The sequence below is a fragment of the Calidris pugnax genome, unplaced genomic scaffold, assembly GCF_001431845.1.
Source record: "Calidris pugnax isolate Ruff unplaced genomic scaffold, ASM143184v1 scaffold44, whole genome shotgun sequence".
Classification (NCBI taxonomy): domain Eukaryota; kingdom Metazoa; phylum Chordata; class Aves; order Charadriiformes; family Scolopacidae; genus Calidris; species Calidris pugnax.
In genome coordinates, this window is record NW_015094506.1 from 8,501,190 (window position 1) to 8,523,259 (window position 22,070).

At 35.8% G+C, this 22,070-nt stretch overlaps 1 protein-coding gene across 4 annotated transcripts in view; it reads left to right on the top strand.

The window, feature by feature from the left end:
• ANKS1B (ankyrin repeat and sterile alpha motif domain containing 1B) overlaps positions 1-22,070 on the top strand; it is a 455,905-nt gene that overhangs the window by 296,726 nt on the left and 137,109 nt on the right. For all 4 annotated transcript variants that reach the window (XM_014963686.1, XM_014963681.1, XM_014963682.1 and 1 more), the window contains one exon: positions 153-305. In XM_014963686.1, the coding sequence (XP_014819172.1) occupies positions 153-305 (153 nt within the window). The remainder of the gene's footprint in view (positions 1-152; positions 306-22,070) is intronic.

A 22,070-nucleotide genomic window follows, 5' to 3' on the forward strand; every position in this document is an offset into this window, starting at 1 on the left:
CACAAAACTTTTTCATGTTGTGCTAATCATTAAAAGAATGTTGATCAAAGAATAAGATAACTCTGATCCAAAGAAAATAATACAAATAACTGCTGTTCTGAAAAATATTAAATTAATATTATTAGTAATTTTTACTCACTCTTGTTTTTCAGATGAAGCAGATCGGTCACGATGGCTACAACCCCACCTCTGTAGCTGAATGGCTGGATTCCATAGAACTGGGTGACTATACCAAATCCTTTCTAATTAATGGCTATACATCGATGGACCTTGTGAAAAAAATCTGGGAGATTGAATTAATTAATGTAAGTTGAGCAATTTATAGCAGTAGTTTCTCCTAAATACATTATAGTACTTGCTCTTACATATCAAAGAGAAAGCACAAAAGCAAATTGCACTACAAATACAGTCATCAAGTACTGTTAATGATTACAGCTTTCATGCCTATACCTGGGTTGACTGTACCCTTTGCTTTCATTTGCTTTGCCATTGTCTTTAGCATGGTATTTAATCAGCATGATTGTGTCACTGCTTCAGGATGCTGAATGACATTTAAAAATATATTTTGGTAGTTTATAGGTACAAAGAATAAGTCTTTGCTTTTAAAGTGCTTCACAACAGTACTTCTTGTAAAGATACTTACATTTTTCTTTTTCCACATGCTCTGGCTAAATTAAATATAAAATAGGGAAACCTTATATATAGTTAATGAGTTATGCTAAAGAACAATACATTTTATTAAATTATCACTTTTGCTTGCAACTTTATTTACATGAGTCAGTTAAATCAGATGCCCACATATGGGCAACCATAAGCTTTAGTTTGGACTGCACTGCAGAGTAATTTGGAATGTGATTAATTTTGTACTGTTACATTGAAAACATTGACAGTACAGCTTTGCCAGTGGAATTTTCATGTAAGTTATGTGTCTGAAACTGAGTTGTTTCCTTTTATAAAGGATAGATGATTATAACTTTGGATCTACTATGGCTTTTGAAATCAACTGTATTGCAAGTTTATCTGAACTTTAGGACAATCCCTACACAGAGGAAAACCCAATGTCATATTTTATTGGTTCTTCGTAGACCAGAGGCAGATGAAATACTGCCTCTAATTAGAGCTTAACTTCCAGAACAAAGGGCTACCAGGAACCACGGGCAATCAAGCATAAGATAAAGCAGCTGATGCAGCTTTATACTGGGAAACAGTTCCTGGTGTGTCCCCGGCTGGAGAAATGGAGAACATAATGATGGTGTGAAGCTGTGTTTCAACATAGTAACTGGTACGCGAGGTATAGCTCAAGATGAGCATCTAAAGAAAAGAAAAAAAAAAGCAGGTATTTCATATTAACTGAAAGATAAAACCATTGCATGTTAGAATTTCTTTTCTTGCTATCACATTACAGGTAATGTTAACTAGCACAATAATGTAGAGTAAGAATCAAACTGTGCCTTTCATCTTATGTGTGTTGCCTTCAATGCATGTTGTAGGTGTATAATTGAAGTAAGGATATGTTTGATGCTATCATAGATGTCTGTTAAGCTATTAATAACTGTGAGTCTTTTTTCTATAAGTTGCTGGAATCTTAATAAGAACTGGGGAGCCTTTCCTCCAGAAGGTAATATAAATTAGCAACCAGCACTGAGTTGAAAAAAGTGGAAGTCTCTGCTCACATGTCTTCTGTAACTTAATTTTGCATCCCAAAGATTTTGCCATAATCAATTCGGAAACAAATTACCCTTTAGCTCCCCCAAGTGGATCATTAAAACCTCATTAAAGGTTTGTGGTTTGATACTAGAGTTGCTTAAACTTATGAAAAGGGAAGTACCTGCACTGAAGTTAACAGGAATAAACTTATGTAAAAATAGTATAAACCAGACCAGTATACATTCCTCTAACTTTACAGTTTACATCATCTTCCCCTTTAAGGTCTGTACTTCTCAGGAAAACACTCTCTTTTGCCATGAGTTGCAGAAGGAAGCTGTTAAACAGTTGTTCAAATACTTGTATAGACATAGATACCTATAGAGATAAATATTTCTCCCAGCTGATATAATATTGAATTATTTTTTTCAAGATCATAGTAAATAAAAAAGTTCTACATTTTCAGAATTTCTATTTTAGTCCAGTCAGTATATATTTAATTCCCACCAATTGGTAGTAGCTAAGTGTAATGAAATAATGTTCACTGAGTAAATCTGTAGCTTAGAAAAGTATTTACTGTTCTTTTTCTGTTTCAATTGAGGGGAATCTTTCAGAAATGGACAAGAAATTGGTTCGAAGAATTGTGTAGTCTGGCAGAACAAGATACTTATCTCTGACGAGCAGGCTGCTGTCTGAAATAGATTTCAAAGGTCTCACTTCCTATTCAGGCAAAGGCAAACAAGAGCTTATTACAGAAAGTTTTACATAAAGGAATGCATAAAGGTCAAAGCCACTACCTCTGGAATAGGATTCCTGACTTGAGTGGGTCAGAATCCAGGCACTTGAAAAATGAGAGAAAAAAACCGGACTCAACATCCTGAAAAGAAATCAGAGTACCCTCAGTTTGGTGATTCTTGTTGCTTAAGTTGTAGATGGAGCAAGAAGTTTCATTTGCACTTATAGCAAATATGCAATAAAAATGCATGAAGGGCTACAGATATGATAACTTTTTCATTTTAGTCATCAGTTTAAACAATTGCAGCCATTGAATTCGACATAAAAGCCATTCCTGCTTTGGTGCAAGGAATCCCTTAGTTCTATTTGGTGTTTCTTTTCATAAAGGTGTTGGGAAATCAAATCATCCATGGCTTCTGGAGGGGTAGAAACAGATTTGAATATAGATACTATCTTCCATTAGGTAAACTAGCATAGCTAAAAGGACAGCGAACAGAAGAGGACATTTAATTTTTCACAAGCCTTCTTTACATCTTAAAAAATGAAAATTTTTATTACCTTTCTACATTTCTGTGATCATCAACTTACATGTCTGTGGATGAAGTTTGTGAAGTTTTAGATTTTTTTTTCCTAGATCTAAACTAGCAATAAGGTAATCCTTTATCATAATGCTTCTCAATATACTAATGTGATTTGTACTTATCACATGGCTCTGAATTTCCATGGGTGATACTGACCAAGATACATTTCTTCTACTTCAAGGCACAAATCTATTCAATTAAGTTATGAAAGCAAACAGTTCAATTTTTTTTGAAAGACAGAAATAAGAAAGGATATTCTGAAAGTCTCCCTGCAGCTGAATGAAGCTGGCATCCCTAAATTCCCTTTATGAACTATAAAGGATGGTGAAAGAAAGGATCATCTAGAGGATGATTCAGACTTGTTAAATTATGGTTAATTATCTGGATTGTTTATTTTTCTCTCCCACTGACATAAATAGATACTAAGATTAGCTTTAGTATGTGTGTTGATCTGCTTGAGAGTAGGAAGGCTCTACAGAGGGACCTGGACAGGCTGGATTAATGGTTTGAGGCCAGTGGTGTGAAGTTCAGCAAGGCCAAGTGCTGCACCAGGGTCACGACAACTCCATGCAGCATTACAAGCTTGGGTAAGAGTAGCTGGAAAGCTGCTGGGTGGAAAAGGACCTTGGGGTGTTGGTCAACAGCCAGCTGAATATGAGCCAGCAGTGTGACAAGGTGGCCAAGGTGGCCAACAGCATCCTGGCTTGTATCAGCAATAGTGTGGCCAGCAGGACTAGGGAAGTGATGGTCCCTCCTGTACTTGGCACTGGTGAGGCCAAACCTCAAGTACTCTGTCTAGTTTTGGGCCCCTCACTACAGGAGGGACATTGAGATGCTGGAGTGCATCCAAAGAAGAGCAACAAAACTGGTGAGGTGTTTGGAGAACATGTCTTATAAGGAGCAGCTGAGGGAACTAGGGTTGTTTAGTCTGGAGAAAAGGAGGCTGAGGGGAGACCTTATTGCTCTCTGCAACTGAAAGAAGGTTGTAGCGAGGGGAGTGTCTGTCTCTTTTCCCAAGTAGCGCGTGATAGGACAAGAGGAAATGGCCTCAAGTTGTGCCAGGGGAGGTTCAGATTGGATATTGGGAAAAATTTCTCCACTGAAAGGGTTGTCAAACATTGGAACAGGCTGCCCAGGGAAGTGGTTGAGTCACCATCACTGGTGGTATCTAGAAGATGTGTAGATGAGGTGCTTAAGGATATAGTTTAGTGGTGGACTTGGTGATGTTAGGTTTGGACTTAATGATCTTAAAGATCTTTTCAAACCTAAATGGTTGTATGATTAAAGGTAACCATTGTGAGTTACCCCTTACTCCCATGATCAGAGCTTTGAATCTTCTAATCTTCCTAAAAAGAACGGTTCTTACTCCGTTTCCAACATTGTTTTACCATCCTTGGAAGTTACTATCTAGGCAAGGCATTTTCAAAAAAAATGGCAAGGAGAATACTAAGTGTATGAGAAAGGGAGAAAGTCTGAGACACTCGTGGTAAATGTCATCTTCCCTCAGCTTTTCTGGTCCTCCAGCTGCCTCATTGGCATTAAGAAACAAATTTAATATGCAGCAGTTTATTGCAAATTATTCCAGCAAGGTAATGTCTGTTCTAACTTACATGCTAGTTTCTTTTGGACTTTTATGTACATGTACATTGTGTGTGTTTCTTCAAGCACTGTCAAGCGGCATTTTCTTAAAGTAATTTTAAGTTATTCATTTCTGTTTCTTACAAGCTGCCACCAGCATTCTCAGTCTTTTTCAACAAGCTGGACTTTGAATTTTAAATTCTGTTTGACTAATTAATTTGTCATTCAGATCAAGAATTTTCCCAGGTCTATTTTCTTCATTATTTTCTCAGGTATGTTCTTCTGGGAAGCATCATTCTAATTTCCTTACCCTGAGATTCTAAGTATTCAGGATGCCTTCTCCCAGTATTGGCTGTCCCAGCACTTCTGCGTTTATCTCCCAGTTTCTTGGCTCGTTAGAGACGTCGGATACCCAGGTTCAGATATCATGATCATTAGAGAGGTCAGATTCTGTACCCAGGTTCGGATACTATTTATATAATGCTGTAACTACGCTGAACTTTTCCGAAATATATATCATCTGCTGGAAAAAAGTCCACTATGTTCTGAAATCCCCTAACCCATCTAAAGTGTGCACCTGTGCTTTAAAGTATAAATGCTCTTCCACATGACTAATCATATTATTCTTGTCTGTTATTCTGGATTACTTACGTAACCCTCCCCCTCGGGAAGTCTCTCTCTTCAGGGAACTTTTACCAAAAAGATTCTTCAGGCAAGATATAAACAGCTTAAAGCACAAAGCAAGTTATTTATCCTCTAACACACTGAGTACCTCGTAGGACTAATGAACTAGGCATTAAATCAACCCCCACCAAATGAGTCATTAAGTCTACTGGGCAAGTAGTCATCACTCAGGTAGGGGAGGGCTGGCCTTTGTTGCTTTCTGAAACAGGCTGATCTATGATGTTGCTGAGTTGCTGTCTTCTCTTTTCCTTTGTTTTCCTTGGCATTTTATACCTGTTCATGGGATTGTTCTTATCCTTGAATCCTTGAGGTGCCAGTTTCCCGTCTCAAGAACCTCACTTACATCTGCAACTTTACCTTTCTTATTTCACGTGCTTCCAGCCTGTGCACTCTCTCACAGCTCCTGCTCACACCCTAGCACTTTTCTCAGAAGAAAGCTGGGAACGCTTGCACAGCTGCTCTGAACTGAAAGTAGGCTTTGAATCACAGATAGCTGAACTCCTGGGAGGAGGGTTACATGTAAGTGGCCTGGTTTACATTTCTTCTCAATTAGTTCATCCTGCACTGTGAGCTTCTTCTATTTTTATACATCCATCTTTCACATGTATGATTCAGTCTTTGTGTCTTGTAAAATCCATGTTTACCAAATGGTTTATTAAACTCAATTGCTGTCCAAATTTTGAGCTTTTGTGGAAGCTTTTGATACTGTCTCTCACAAATTGCATTCCTGGTTTACATTAGGATATAATGATTGCTGTTCAGGATCAGATCAAAGATACTAGAGAGAGAAAATAGCTACCTATGGACTGACATCCATTACTTAATGACTAGGTACTTTGGACCCTCTACAACATCATTGGCAAGTTTCACAATTTAATAATTCTATACTGTGTGAAAAGGTGATTCTTTACTTATAGTAAAGGCTGCTACATAATCGTTTCACTGCAACCAGCTAGGTTTTGTACTGTGGGAATGAAAGATCATGAACATGGCCATACTGAAACAGATCAGAGGCTCTACCTAACCTACTGTGCTGTCTATAAAAATGGCCTTAAACAGATGGCCACAGAAGGCTACACAGACAGGACAAGCATATTAGGAACTATCTACATGGCATTCTTCTAGTCATTAATAATTTTCAGCTCAGGGACTTCTGGAATGTGGCAAATTCTTCTTAACTGATTCTTGTCTTTCTTACCTTGAATGAGTTATTATCATAATCAAGTTTTGTGGATGGAGTTTATAAATATATTGAACTGAAGAGGTCCACCCATGTATCTCTTCAGAATTCACTAAGAATCTTCTTCCACTGTGAAAACTGTATTTTCTCCCACAGTTTCTTGGTTTAACCAGCTGTTTAACCATGAAAGAACCTCTTCTTATAGATTAATGCCATGACAGGGTGTTTTTCTCATAAAAACCTTTCAAGGGTGGCTTCATCAAAAGACTTTAGAAATCCAGACAAAGAAGCAGATCAAGCAGACCATCAACATACTTTCTAGCTGTTTCAAAGAACTCCAATAGGCTTTTGAGATATGAGGTGCCTGTACATTCATTCACTTTAACTCTTTCTGGTTGTATTTATCTGTGTATCCGCTACTAGCATGCATTATTTAATTCCTACTAATTTGCCTGGGACAGGCTTAAACGCTGATATTTCCATGAATCTTCCATGAACTTTTTTCAAAAATTGTCATCAGTTTTGTTACCCTGCAGTCCTCAGAAAACCCTAGGGTTTTAAGTGAAAAGTTACACATCATTGCTAGCAATCAGCAAGTTGATCCTTGAGTTCCTTCTTTCTTTATCTTTTCTATGCTATGGTTCATTTTGCACACTTCTATCTCCATTCAGTCATCTCATTTGCAAACTGAAGAATCTTAGTCCATTTAGCCATTCCATACTTCTGGAAATCCTTACTCTGTATCTTTCTAATCCTTCCCTGTACAGCTCCAATACACAGAGTGTCAGCTATACATGTTTAATTTCAAAGTCAGAACTGCTTTATACATATGTAGTTTGAGCCTATAGCTCTGAGTAATAGCAACCTCTGTATTGAACTTTTCTCTCAAAGTGCTCATGAGGCCTCAGTCAACTAAGGCACCTACAATCTCAGTATAACTTAGTCTCTGCTTAAAGAACTTTAAAATGGACCACATGCAGCATTCAGACTCCTTGAGCAGGTTAGTCTCTCACTTAGCAGCCTCCCCATCTACTCCAGCAAAGCAAGATAGCAACTCCACAGCTTGATGGTGTGGTGATACACGCCAAATGGATGGATTTTTTCCAGTGTTCGCTTGACAGCTTAATTTCCCATGCCCTGCAGCATGAAAATATACCTTTTTCTTAGGAGGCCTGTCCTTCAGATTCTGTTTGTCAAGTTACTCTGTGATGACTCTTCTCTTGTTGTTAACTTAATTTCCCAAGTGTGCCACTCTGCAGAGGCAGGTTTTCAAGAGGAATGAAACATTACCTCTCAAAAACATTTTCTCAAATATTGCAACCTGGCCTAGTGGGAGGTGTCACAGCCTATAGGGGGTTGGAACTCAATGATCTTTTAGGTCCCTTCCAACTCTAACCTTTCTATGATTGCGACTGCAGATCTACAATTCCTGTTCCTTTTCCTTGCTGCCTCAGAGCCCTGTGCTAGATTTCAGATCACTGAAAAGAGTTAAGAGTGCTTGGAGCTACAGGCCTTTCTGATTTCTCAGAGATTGCTGACTAATAATGATGCCCATCACTCTTCCTGTAGTTGCTTTCTAAATGGCTCCAACAATTTTGATAATCAGAAGAGCTTTTAAGATTGTGAGTCTGTACTAGCAGCAGGCTGTGGGATCTCAACTTATTAGGTATTATGTAATTAAAAATAGCTTCTATAATTGTTGAGTTTAGAAAACTCTCTGTATGGCTTTTTCTTTGTTCACTCTTTCCAAACATTGAGGAGCTTGTAACTAATGTACTTGATTAGGAAAGTACTTGATGTTAATTTATGCAAACCAATACTTTCAAAACAGCTACATATATAAACATGTACACATGCACATGTGTGTATGTATGTATTTATATATAAATGTATATAATTGAAAGTAAATAATTCTCCAGCACACTAAATGATGGACTATCACACTTTAAATGCAAATGTTACTTCTGTGGAGAAGTACTGGTGCAAGGCCAGAAGTCTTGTGTTTCAAAGTTTCTAGGTAGCATAAAATGCTTGAGAACCCCTCTGACATTCTGCAAACACAAATGTGCCTGTTTTTCTGAGGAACAGTTATTTATAGCCTTTTAAAGTTTTATGGGAATCTTTAAAGTTCTGTGCCAGACAAAATGTACTTTAGGTCTTCTTATTCATTAGTAGAATAGTGGTCTATGTATAGGATGCAATAAGCTATTTAACAAAATCGTTTCTACTACATTTGTGGTGGGGTTTTTATGTTAAATAACTACAATTTTGAAATGGTTAATGCACAACCTTGATTGGTTTGGGGAAATATGAAGGAAACTTTCAATATCCATCCAAAATCTCTGGTTCATCTCTTTGCAAAATTATCCTAATTAACATAAATAATGGGACAGCATACTAATCAGTTTTTTGACAACAGGATAGTTACTTATATCTTTCAAATCAAATACTCTGAAGATGGGTCTGGAATTGAGTAGTTTTCGTCATGATCTATTATTTCTTCATGAGGTAAGACGTGTATATGGATTTGCTCAGTTGCTCCTACGTTAGTAGAACAATGCTGCAAATGAGATTACATTAATATGTGTTAGCTGCTACAGTTGTAAATACAAAGGATAACTCTAAAGTACTCTATTTCCCTTTGAAAGGTGATCAGTAGGTTCATTGCACGTACAAAAAATGTTATGAGCTATAATTTTTTTCCCATACATAATAGTTGTGATTTTGTTCATCCACGGTGCCCACAGAGGTCTTAAAAGGGTTTTAATAATGTACATGCTTGTTTCTTTTGCAAGAATGCAATACTTACCAATTGCAATCATACAGTAAATTTGCTTCATTGGACCTGTTGTTTGAAAATGATTCTTTCTGCTTTGAGTGCTGGTATCATCTCCATCAGTCACTCAGTTCACAAATGATTGTGATCATTTAGAAACTGTTATTATGTTGTAGTATTGCAGGGAATGTTTCTAGAAACCTTATTGGAAGCTCTTTATTCTCAACAAATCCATGTGCTGGTATTGTAAATTCATAAAATGTTTAACTCGTGTACAGTTTCTGCATATAACATTTTGCATAGGTAGCGATCTCCTAGCCTTTGAGTGATTTGATGTGCAAACTTCCATCTGTTCCTCATGGTAATGCAAAATACCTTTTAAATACATCATCCTCTTTCCTCTATATTGCTGCTTGCAAAAGATCAGGAGATGACATAAGCCATGGCAATTTCTGCAAACCATCTACTGTTTACCTCTTCCTACTCCCACATTGGATCATGGCAGCGCTCAGACTCAGGAGAAGTGGGAGGAAAAACACTTCTTTCAGTTCAAATACATTGCTTTATTCAGTTTGCAATACAACATGGTAAAGAAAGAAAGAGAAAGTATTTGCACTGTGGACATTTTCACAGCATTTATTTTTTGGTAGTATAACAATCCTTTTGTAATCCATCTCGTGTCGTTTTGCACTAGAGGTTATTTAAATAGAACAGATTATGCAAGTACTATGAAATCATTTCCTTAATTCTATATTTATATTTCCTTATATTGTGGAAATAATTTTTAAAATTATTGTTTTCTGATTAATAAGTGATAGTAAAATAATCATATTTGATCAGTAAATCTAACCATTGAAACCCGCAGATTTCTTTTAATGTTTCCCATTGCCTGCATTTATTTTTAAATGTTAGGATTTTAGTCATATCAAAATGATATAATTTTTTAACAATCACTTCTACCTCTTTTCTGAGGTAAATCTTTGTTCTTATGTTAGAATTCTTAAAACCAGAGCTTTTTTCCCCCTCTCTTTTTTCTTTCCCTCTGCCCCACGCTCTCTTCAAAACAAATTATAATCAGATAGTGATTGGCAGCAATTTTTAGCACTAATAATCAAAGCTGAGCAATTTTAGCACCTATTGTATTCCACCTGCAGGATCATTTTCTTGTCCTGTAACACACTAGGTAGCACAAATGATTGATTTATAATGCAAGATAATTTTTTTATTAAAGCAACCTACTCTGCCTAGTGCTAGAGAGGGTATTGTCTGTGAAGTAGCCTAACAAAATCTCCCTCCATTCAGGCAGCAAATAAATTGCCTTATCATCTGATTTTCTGACTAAAATCTTAGTGTTCTATAAAAAGGTTCATATTTCAAGTTTCAGAATGTGATCCCCTTTCCAGGGAGTACAGCAAAAGCAGCCCAACCCAAGACTTCTTATGCTCTTTTAAAAAGCCAAAAGAATAACCTCTCTTCTGAGCTCGCAAGTTCTCTGCAAAAACAGATAAAATAAATAGTCACTAAATATTTTGTTGTCCTAGGCAACAGCTTGTTCTGCATTCAGCAACTTAGAAAATGAAGAGATATATTTTTCCAGTTCAACCTTTACAGTGTTGGTGAACCTGCAAGATGACTGTATTGCTATTTTAAAATAATGTCCTTTTTCAGATCCTTTAATTTTATATTCATCTATAAATTTTAGACACATCCTATTTTGAATTTGGCCTCCTAAACATGCAGTCTTAGGATAGCAACCTTAATTCCAATAGTAATTTTAGTCTGTAGTAAAGGTAGTTCCTCTAAAATAATTTCATTATGAGTATTTAAATTCTGCCTTCTAGACAACATTTGTGCTGGGTTTGCTGGAATAAATTGATCTTTTTGAATATCTGCATTTGCTGTCCCCAAGCCTTACCTCCCCTAGATCTAGTTTATGGCATTTTTAAAAAGATTGTGTTAATTGAAGGTCAACATAAAATACTTGAAATTCGTGGTTGATAAAAGCAAATGAACAGTGATGTTAGTGTTGTAAAGCAATAATTCTGCCTTTGCATTGGAGAAAATTTGTAGTGATAAAAATCATAAAGGAGTGTCCCCTGTTTGCAAAGAAATAAAGCTGCAGAATTTATTACATAACGTTTTCAAGGACTGCAGTACTATTTTGATGCATTTAAAAGAATACTGTGGTTTTCAAGTAACTCTCCCATTCAGCAGCATGCAAAGGAGAAATCATTCCTCTTTAAAATGTTTTAAAATCTCTTTTTTTTCCTGCTTCTTCATTGCTTTATAGGATATGGTGAGGAGTTGATATTTCCAATAAAAATTCCCAAGAGCATATCAGATCTTGACTAGCATCATTTGTATTCTATTCATGACTGGTTTTAATAGTTAAAGGTAAAGAGGATTGAACAGCAGTCATTTTATGTATAAGGATGTTGAAAATCAGAAACGTTTTAGGAACATTTTTCCTGTACAGCAGATTTTGTTACCATTCTCAGGTGTAAGAGGAAATGCAGTGCTGTGCCACATAGACCTATCAGAGTGATTAATGTGCCAGAAATAGGGCAGCAGCATTGTTCTGGGTCTTCTGCCTGATTCTCCCTTCTCACGTTGTTCAGAGCTAGCTTGGATATTCCTGCAATCCGCTACATTTCTGTTTTACAGAGGCAGTGATACAATTTCAAACACATGATACAATTTCAAACAGGAGGGAAAAGTATTATACTGAGAGGTCAGAATTTTTCAACACAATAAAGATGAGGGGAAGCGAAGTATTCACTTAGCTATAAAAGGCTCTATTGCAGCCTACAGCCATCAGGGCTTGGGTCCTTAAAGCCATCTTCAAGGATTTTGTCCTTCGTTGTTTTTAAATTTTAAAGGAATAAGGTTTGAATCACTTTCCATAAAGGGCAATTCAAAAATCTAATAGCTGGTGGTGCCAAGAGACCTTTCATATTAAGTCTGTATTATTTCAAAATTACATACCATTATCGCCAGTTTTCAATTTTCTACAGATGTAAATAACACATTGGCAACCCCAATGTTTACACCCTTGAAATAGTTATTGGCAGGTATTTGTGATCCCTTTCATAACTATCAAGTCATTGCAAGGTTATGTACATTTAATTCCTGATTGATATTCCTACCTCAGTTTGTACTTTTTCTTATTCATTGCTTATTTTAAAGAATGTTCTCAATATCATGTAGAGATCTTAAAAACGCAGTATTCAACCCAAAGTAGTATATTGTATGCATTTTAATTCACTGCCATAATTAAAAAAAAAAAAAATTGCAAAAATGAAGTTAGATGTTTCTCAGTGCAGTGATATTCAAAATGGTATTCAGATAATTAATTACAATGCAGCTTTTGCTGAGAGATCTTTCTAGTTTTATGGGGTTCAAAACAGAAAGTCAGTTTCAAAGTCTCTTACAGGGTTTTATCAGTGGTTTTTAATCACACGTGAATCAGATGCTGTAATGATAAAAGCTACTGGAAAAAAATATAGTTAGACCTAACTTTATTTTTGTTAGATATTGAAAGCTGAATGAGAACCTGTCTGAGCCAGAATCAGGTTACATGAATACACTCATCAGGAAAGGATGTACAGTTATTTTCGAATTAGCAATTTTTATCATTCTGGAGGAGTCAGCTCAAGCTCCCATCCATTCTGATTTTCTCCTCATCCCCTCTTCCACATGCATGATCTACTTAAAGATGGAAAACACAGTCATAGCGTCTTCTTTTAAAATACTTGTTCTTCCAGTAAGCCACTGAGAAATGCATATGCATTCACGTGCACACATAAAGCAATAGAACAAGAATTATGCAGAGCTAAGTATTTTAAACGTTTGTGTTCCCACACGCAATATGGTTCTACTGTGTTTTCAGTGAACATAATCAAACACAAGGTAGTTTGTGCTTCCTGTCTTATGAGTTAATTTTATGTAAGATTTATATAAGCAATAGATAAGCATCAAAGCCATAGCTGAGGAGGATGGATGGCAAAACACTGGGCTAGTTCATAAATTTACATTATTAAAGAGTAGTGATGGATCTGCACTGCTTCTTTTGTTGATGCTGAGCAGCAATTTGCAGGCAGAAGTAATTCTTCTTATCCACTTTTAATAGTGAAGTATACAGTAGCACTAGTATATGACATCCAGAAAGAAAGTTCTTATCTTGGGTTATCTGCTCTGATTTGTGAACATTTTTTTTTGTTAATTTGTGGCTCCCTGGGAAACAGAAGCATAAGATGTGACTTAATGTGAGAGGAAAAAAAAATGACAGAAGTTTAATATGCCTCCAAGCATATGGAGTGGTTGGCTTTGGAAATGCACTAGAACTGAAGTGTGGGAAAGAGGAAACTGAGAACTGAGGAGAGTTAGTAGTAAATGAGGGAGTTATATGCAAGGATGAGATGTCAAGAGTGGGAAACAACTGCCATTAGATGCTAATGGGCTTAGTAAGAAAGACTAGAAATATATAATGAATTAACATACACAGAGTATATAAGTATCATATAAAACAGAAAAAGGTTAACTTAAAGGACTTATTTTATGTCTCTCCAAAATGTAAAAGAAGGACTACACAGCTATGTAGAGCATTTCAAATATTCAAAATTATTTTCACAATTAGGTTTTCTCTGTTTTTCTTTAGTCTTCAAATTAGCTTGCTGGCTCTTTCTGTCAGGGAATCATCTTCATGGATTGATAGAGAGCTCCTAGAATGCTCTCTAAAATATGATCTAAAAATATAGGGGGTTTTGGTATTTTTACTACTGTTATTAATAAACAATTACAGGATACCAAAATGATGATTTACAGAAAATGTGAAAAATGACCACATGGCATCTATTATAGAAGAAATAAAACATTTGGTAGTGTTTCAGGTGAGGAGATTTGTGTCAAGAATACCTTGATGTAAGAAAGAGTTTAAAAAAAGATCCTTTGAAGATGCTAAAGTTCTGGGCAAAATATTTTCCTGGGGATTTTGCTATATTGTACTTCAGCTTTTCACCATAAGCTTTCTAACGGTCTCTGGAATTCAGATAAGGAAGAGAAGCAAACTGGCTGCTATCTTCTCTGCATTTCCCCAGGGATTTAACACAGATTATTCCAATGTGTCAAGGATAAAACCCCCTCACTGTTTTGCAGGAGGTGCTGTTAAGCAAAATGGCTGAGATTTTGTGTTTATTGCTGACAATTTGTTATATTTCCATAAGCAACAGCATTTTAGCATTCCATTTGGGTTTGTTGTCATAAGTGTTTTTTCTGTGTAAGTGTACAATGAGCTACTATATTTTTCTTATGAGAATCAAATAAGATACTGCTTGTAATTCAGTACAGATCCATTAATAGGGCAGTGAAGAATTTTATTTGGTCCTGAAACTCACTTATCTGGTTTGACTGTGCATGAAGCAGTTATCAAGACAGTAAATATACTTAGAGGGTCTGAAATTTAAATCTTCTGATAGGAAAATGTCAAGGTAAGTTTAAATGAATAAGAGAGTCAGAAATGCGTTTACTGATACTGCAGAAATCTGTTGTCAGAATCACAGCAGACATAATCCTGAATATCTGAAATCTTGTACTCAGATTCAATCTTTGTCACGTCCTACAGATATCTTGAAACTGGGAAAATTATTTTTAAAAAGACCAAAACAAAAAACCCCAATACTCTTCCCAGTTATTTGTCAAAGTGAGTGTAGGAGGATGTGGTAAAGGACGTATCCCTGTATAACAAATCCTTTTACTGAATTGTAAAAAACATTAGTATTACTGATAATACCCACGGTTAGTTTTCACATGGGTAGCATGCTTTGTTTATTACAGAAACTAGCTGACACTTTGCTTTGAGAAATATAATGTAGAATCAATTCTTTTTATTGTTAATTTTGTTTTCTATTTCATCCTTTCCGTGTCAAAAGCAGTTTCCATGAAAATGTTTCAGAGGTCTGTTTGCTCTCACTGTGAGTTTCCCACCTGAGTTCCTAATCCTGTTTAGCTGACATGCTGGAAGTAAGTTGTAGTGGTGCATAAAAAACCAAACACTGGTCAGTACAATGTACATTCTAGGACCTTCCTGGAAGTTTTGTGTCTTTAGTGTTTTCACCAAAGAATTCTTGCAAGCAGCTGAAAACTTGGCTTGGTAATACAGATATCAGTGTGTGTGCATGTGAGTGTGTAAAGTTCTGGAGATCTTCTGTATCTCCTCATAAATTTTATTGGTATTTTAGTAACCCAGAATGTTTATTCAGTGCATTGTTTGTGATTAGGCTCTTGAGAAAGTTCGTATGTTTAAAACAGAGGTGACTGTTGCAGTAAAGGTACCCTGAGGTTTATAGGTGATAAGTAAAGCTGTATACATAGTAACATAAAAAAGAAACATTACACAGTCATTGAATAGGGTAATATAATTTAATATATACTTACCCAATCTGCTTCTTATGTTATGTTTAACTTGCTGATGTCCTCCCTCCCCTGGCTTTTATTTTTTGTCTTTTGCTTTGCCAGCCTGCATATGGTATTATGGCAGTAGCAATAAAAAACAAGACAGTGTTTTAACCCAATAAATCTCTCTCTTCTCATGGAAATACAGAAGGAACCTCGGTTACATCATTTGGTATTTTAGAGTGCGTCATATAACCAGCCATTCCCAAAATGCTTCAAGTACCCAAAAGGGGTTTTAAGGCACATCTTTACTAAATCATGACAAAAAAGGTCAATGTTGGGAACAATTCACAACAGCGTCTTTCATCTATGCATTATATTAATTAGTCTTTTTACACAGTGCAGTCATTAAGTAAATGGAAATGTAGCAAGGCATTGCATCATTGGAAAAGCCTATGCGTTTTGTATACATGTGCTAATTTTTAAGTTCCTTGCAACAATTTGTGCTACATGCTCAATCATGGATATATTGGAAACTTTCCAGATTATTTTATTTCTACTAAAGCAAAGGAATAAATCAGCTTAAGAAACTATTTTTCATAACAGTATCATGGTTTTGAAAAGAAATTCAACTTTTGTTCTATTTTTTTAATTAAAAACTTAAAAATGTACAAAATCTTTAAAATTACATGTAAAATATAAGATATACAAAAATGTAATCTTGAAACTGTATTTCATGTAGCTAGGTGATCACTTGAAATTTCAGACAATTAAAAGAAGTCATTAGTGTTTTCTTTGGCCTGTATTGAACATGCTAGATCATATTCTACTTTAGCAAAAAAGGGACCTATGAAGGGATGAAATTTCAGTTGCTGGCTGTATCAGTGACATTCATATTAACGACTCAGACATAGTCATAGGAGATACATGTCTAGATTCTTGCTATAATCATTGAAGATACACAGTCATTTCTTTGATATGATTCATCCCATCCTAAAGCAAATGCTTAAATTACATCAGATGAGTCATGCCTTAAAGGTGCCTATTTCTCTCTGCTAACTTAAAGGAACCCTTTTGTGAGTATTGAGCTCTCTATTTTGGATATTTTGCATTCTGTAAAATGAACTTCACTCTAAACCTGAATGTGGCTTCATACATGAGAAAATAGAATGGAAATTATTGACTAAAAATGTGATATCCAGGAAAAATAATAAGCTATAGTTGGGGGCAGAGTGGGGGAAACAAAAAGTCCCAGTATCAAAATTCTGAGACAAAATGAATACTGTTTCCCCTGGAAACCTGCTTCTCATTTGTGGAAACTTACTGGGAAGTCTTGGTATGTTCTGAGAGTTGTTGTAGAATGCCATCACTTACCAACACATTTTATCATTAGCAACCACTGGATGTACCAGACTGCTGAATTCTGCTTACTCCTTAGCATAACCATATATCATACATCTGGGGTTTTTAGTCCTGCAACTATGGCTTACATTTACTTTTATGGCAGTTATATCACAAAACAGAACAACTTGTGCAATGTATTTTTAAATCCACATTGTTAGTTATGTATTCAAAGAGTGGCCAAAGTAAATAGTACTTCATCTTTAGTCTCATTTTTCTGACATGATGTTTTTGTGAAAAAGCCTCGAATAATCCTCTATAAAACAGAAACACAACCTGTGTTTCTTATTTGGGGAAGATAAGTCCCATTCAAGCAGCACAGATCCTGATTTTCTAAGAGTTTTGCTCTTTACAGCTATGCCTACAGATTTGAACCTATGTGCACTTCCTACTGATAAGTTTTATATACGCTAATACTTTGTAAACTTCATTGCAAGATAACAAAAATTAAGTCTGTTTGGCTGTTAAAGCAAGCATTTGCTGAAAGTATAGCTCTGTATGTCTCCCAGGTTCAGCTAATATATCTGATTTATATTTGAGATACAGAAAACTTTTACAAACATATTTCTAGTGGTTTCTTAGAAAATGGGTACATGTATCGCAAAGACATGAAGAAATTTTACTATGCTTTCCTACTCACTGTATGCAGAATCACCAACTCCTGCCCGTATTCCTGAGATTACTTTAGAATACAAAAAGTTTTGAATATGTGTTACAGTTATAAAAAGTAATGGTATCAAAACACATTTTAAATTGTCCTTGATATTTCTTTGCATTGTTTTCATACGGTTTTGCACACATCACCAGAAAGTTGCTAAGATGCGCTTTTTGGAATTAAGAGAAGAAATAAAAAGTTCATCAGATAGTTGAAAAAGCCAATTTAGAAGATATCAAGAAAAGAATTTAATTCTGTTACCAATACTGCTATGGAGTACAGAAGGGATATGATGGAACTTTATAGGTTTGAAGTATGAAACCAGACAGGTGTCAGAGTAATGTATTCAAATTTTTAAAAAATATTACATTTAAAAGACGGTCTTAAATGAATTAAAGGAAAAAATTGTTCATGACATATGAAAAGTTAGAAAACCGACAGAACGAGCAGTGCAAACATGATCTTTTGATACATTTAAAGTGGGTGAAAAACACTGTACAATAGAGTAATAACCCTGTATGACAGGAATACAGGTTGGAAACCTAGTAGAAGTCTCCCCAGCCCTAACTTCCGTGATTCAGTGGTGACAGCATGTATTAACTTTCCCATAAAGCAGCATATATTGCTATCCTGCTTATAAGATGGCATTTTAGAGTCATTGTAATAAATGAAAATTCCACTAGGTGGTTCTGGTGCTCTTCTAACAAGAATCGAGAACGTTAGTGCACGGCAGTTCTACATTCACGTTTTTTTCTGTATTGTTTTCCTAACTATTCAGAGTATGTCAGAATCCAAACATTTTAGTATCTTTCTAAATTGTGGTATTAATAATATATTTCTTGATTAAGGATAAAATACTCTTGGTCAAATAAGGCCAAGGTATGAGACTTTAATGTTGTGAAATTCCATTGGTAGGTAGTTAGCATTTATCAGTTAAACTGCTAGAACTATGTTTTACTTTAGCTTTCAAAATTACCTTCTTGAATTTGTAAACTTGAATTGTAATCACAATAGACTTGTAATTAGGTTTTTTATGTAAGGTATCATCATTCTAGTAGAATTTTAAATTAGTATGTTTATTGCACATAAAACATTGTTATCTAAGGTGGTATGTGACAACAAAACATAAACAACTTTGCAATCATGGGAACCTTCTTTCTATATGAGCCATTGTTTAAGACAGGATACTGATTTAAACATATCTCTGCTCTAGAGCACTCCTATGGTCCAGCGCAGCCACTCGCATTTTTATTAAAACCAGGTTATACTTATCACCTTTTCTCTTTGCACTTCCTCTGTTTCACAAATACCAACGACTTTTTCTCTCAGGACTGAGATATGCAACTTGAGATACTCAGCTTGCGTATTTCCAGCTTGTATTCACCTGTAAGGACTGCTGTTGCTATTTTAGACCTGAAGAAAGGCCTTTGTGCCCAAACGCCTATATCTCTCAAATGTGTCAGTCTGGTCTGGTAAAAGGTGTTATTCATTACTACAAAACTTGCCCTATTGAGTAGGTCTAGAGTGTGGTGGTTCTGCAAAAGAATGGGTTTGAGTTTGTGGTAGTTTTTTTTCTTTAAAAATGTATGAATTTTTTTTGTCTCTTTTTGTCATTTCTCGTGTTACACAGTTTATTATTTTTGCTACCATGTTATTAATCCTAGGTAACTACTCCAAATATTTCCATAAACAGACTACAGAAGTCAGTTTGCTTCAGCTGTGTTTGCATTTTCCTGATGTGCTAATGAATGAGTGAGGAGTGTTCATGGGAAAAAGTTACAGAATTTTATTAAGAATATTACAGAGAATACTACAGAACAGATATGATAAATTCCAAGTTTGCACATCAGAGAACTGATTCTGATATAATTTTTTTTTTAATTACTTCAGTATTTGTGCTCCTGCATTTTTTCTGGTCAAGGCATAGGCTCATATGTAGTAAATGTAAGCCTATTGACAGTAACCCTGTTGATCCATTAGAAAGAATTGATAAATCCACAGAGCTCCACAATACAACACAGACTCCCATCAGGCCACAAATGAGAGCTCATATAATTTACTAGCAACAATTACAATTCATCTGCCATTAGTTTTCCAATTTAAATATTGACTACTGTCCTGGTTTGAGGTAAAGCAGAACCAAGTTTCTTTTCACTAACTTTACTTTCCAGTTAAGCCTCTTCTAAGTAACTGAACTCTCTGAAGTTAGCAGCATATTTTTCAGATACTGTCTGCTTCCAGAGACTGATAACACCCGATTGTTTCTAATTTATGCCAAGGAATGGTATGCAGAGAGGGGGTTGCTTATACTTATTGCTATAACAACCAAGGCCAGCTAATTTTCTAATTTTCCCCATTGAAGGGTTGGAAGTGTACAGGGGTCGCTCATTTTCAATTTTTAATTTCATTAAAGTAGCTTAGTTTCTTTTAAACTCGTAAGTCTGTTTTTCTCTCTTCCTCCTCTCCTGGAAGGGAGATATTCTCCCTTCTCTAAAGGAAGAGAGGTCAGAGAGAGTCTGTCATTCATTTCAGTGGCCAGTCCAGCCCAAAACACAGCTACTCACAAAAATAAGTCTTTTGAAAAGCCCCTGAATCAAATTTCTCAAAAAGTAGGAAGCAAAAGGCAAGCACATTTTATAAAGACTTCCATTTTTGCTGCCTTTTCTGATTCTTGAACCTAGCTTTTGGAAGAGATTGTGTGTTTTGCCAACAGTTTGTATAATGCAATCACTGCTAATTTGTGCTTGGGCCATGCTTTTCAGAGCTCATGATTTGGCTGGTGGTTCACTTTTTCTAGAACTCACACTCATTCTTTCACCTTGCCATAGTCAAATATCCATATCAGAAGTATTGTAAAGCTGTGATGTAAATGCTTTCTGAGCTCTAGAAAGCTTATCTAAAAATGCCATGTAAATAGATCAAACATGCAATGGATTGTGATTTATGTATGAAATACCTTTGTGACATCTATTATTCTAGAAAGACATAAGAGAACTAATAACTAGATACTCCAACACAGAAATGTGTATACGGAGAGTAATTCTTTTTGTAGCCAAGCATTTAGTGTAATGTAATTAAGCACTCAGTAGCCAATTCTGGGTGCAGGAATGCGTGGATTTACATTTATTTCTGCCACAGTTTGTTAGTGAAGTTGGAACAGAGATGCCTTTGAAATACAGAACTTAATCTTTATGACTAAACCCCAAAATCTCACCAGTTAACAGCTAGTGGAAGTTTACTTCTCAAATATTTTGACTGCTGTTGCTTGATATATCCAGGGACTGTAACCAATACTAAAACATTTGTGGGGGTGAAGAACTAGCAAGGAGCATTCTCCTTTTTTTTTTTTTTTTTTTCTAAGCAGTACAATAGGTGAAGCATTACTACTGTGCTTCAGTTCTGTCCACAAGCCCTACCTTAAACAAAGGAATAGTACATACTTTTAGAATGCCATTATTCATGATCTACAAAATGTATGTGTTGTGTGAAAAAATAATTTTCTGACAACATTTGGACATTTAAAGCTTGCCTTGCTCCTCGAGCTAAAGAACGCAGAGGTGAGTTATGTTGGCATGAACAACTTTTTCATATGATTCATAATTGATATTACCAGAATTGACCTCAAACTCAGAAACCTGAAAGTATTTCTTTTGTCTTGGTATTTCAAAGGAATATTTATATTATATCTTAAATGGTGTTTGTCATGGTGCACTTTATTTCTAGAGTAACTTCTTATGTTGTTTCTCAGGAGAACACATAAAATGGCACAGATCAGCCTGGCAGGTTTTAAATTGTCTTAGTGGTTCTTAATACACCAAGACACCTTAGAGCCCGAAAACTTTGAAGAATGGTTTTGATTAGAATTCTGATTTCACATATGTTTTTCAAAACCATTATTGCATGCATTTCCATCAGGACCACCTAGGATATTACCTCTTAAATTCCATGTAAGCTTTTGCTATTCCTGATGGATTTGTACTAGCTGCAATAATAAGCAAGCAACTGATATAGCCTGTCTGGCTTATGGTACATTACCAAATTAGTTGTGACTTTAAGGCAATGAACTCCCCAACTATGTCTATATTAGTAAATTGAACAGTGTTCAGAAAGTGTCTCCAGGCACTAGAGAACACACATTCAGAAAGACCCAGGTACCCTTTTGGCATATACCAACGAGCATTCTCTCCAACAGTTCCCAGACATGGATCCAGAGCTAGGATATTTTAGAGGCCACTTCCAGCAGCCATGCTGTCCTCTTGGCTTTGCAGTGTCAGAGGTGACTAACACAGGTGCAGACCCTTTCCTACATCGTACCATTTCGCCTTGATGCCCAGGAATGTTCTTGGGCATGTTTAATTCATTTCTACGGCTATAGAGAAGCACTTCAGGCTCAGAGAGTACCTCAACCCTAATACTGCTATGAACTTATATGGACACTGTCAACTT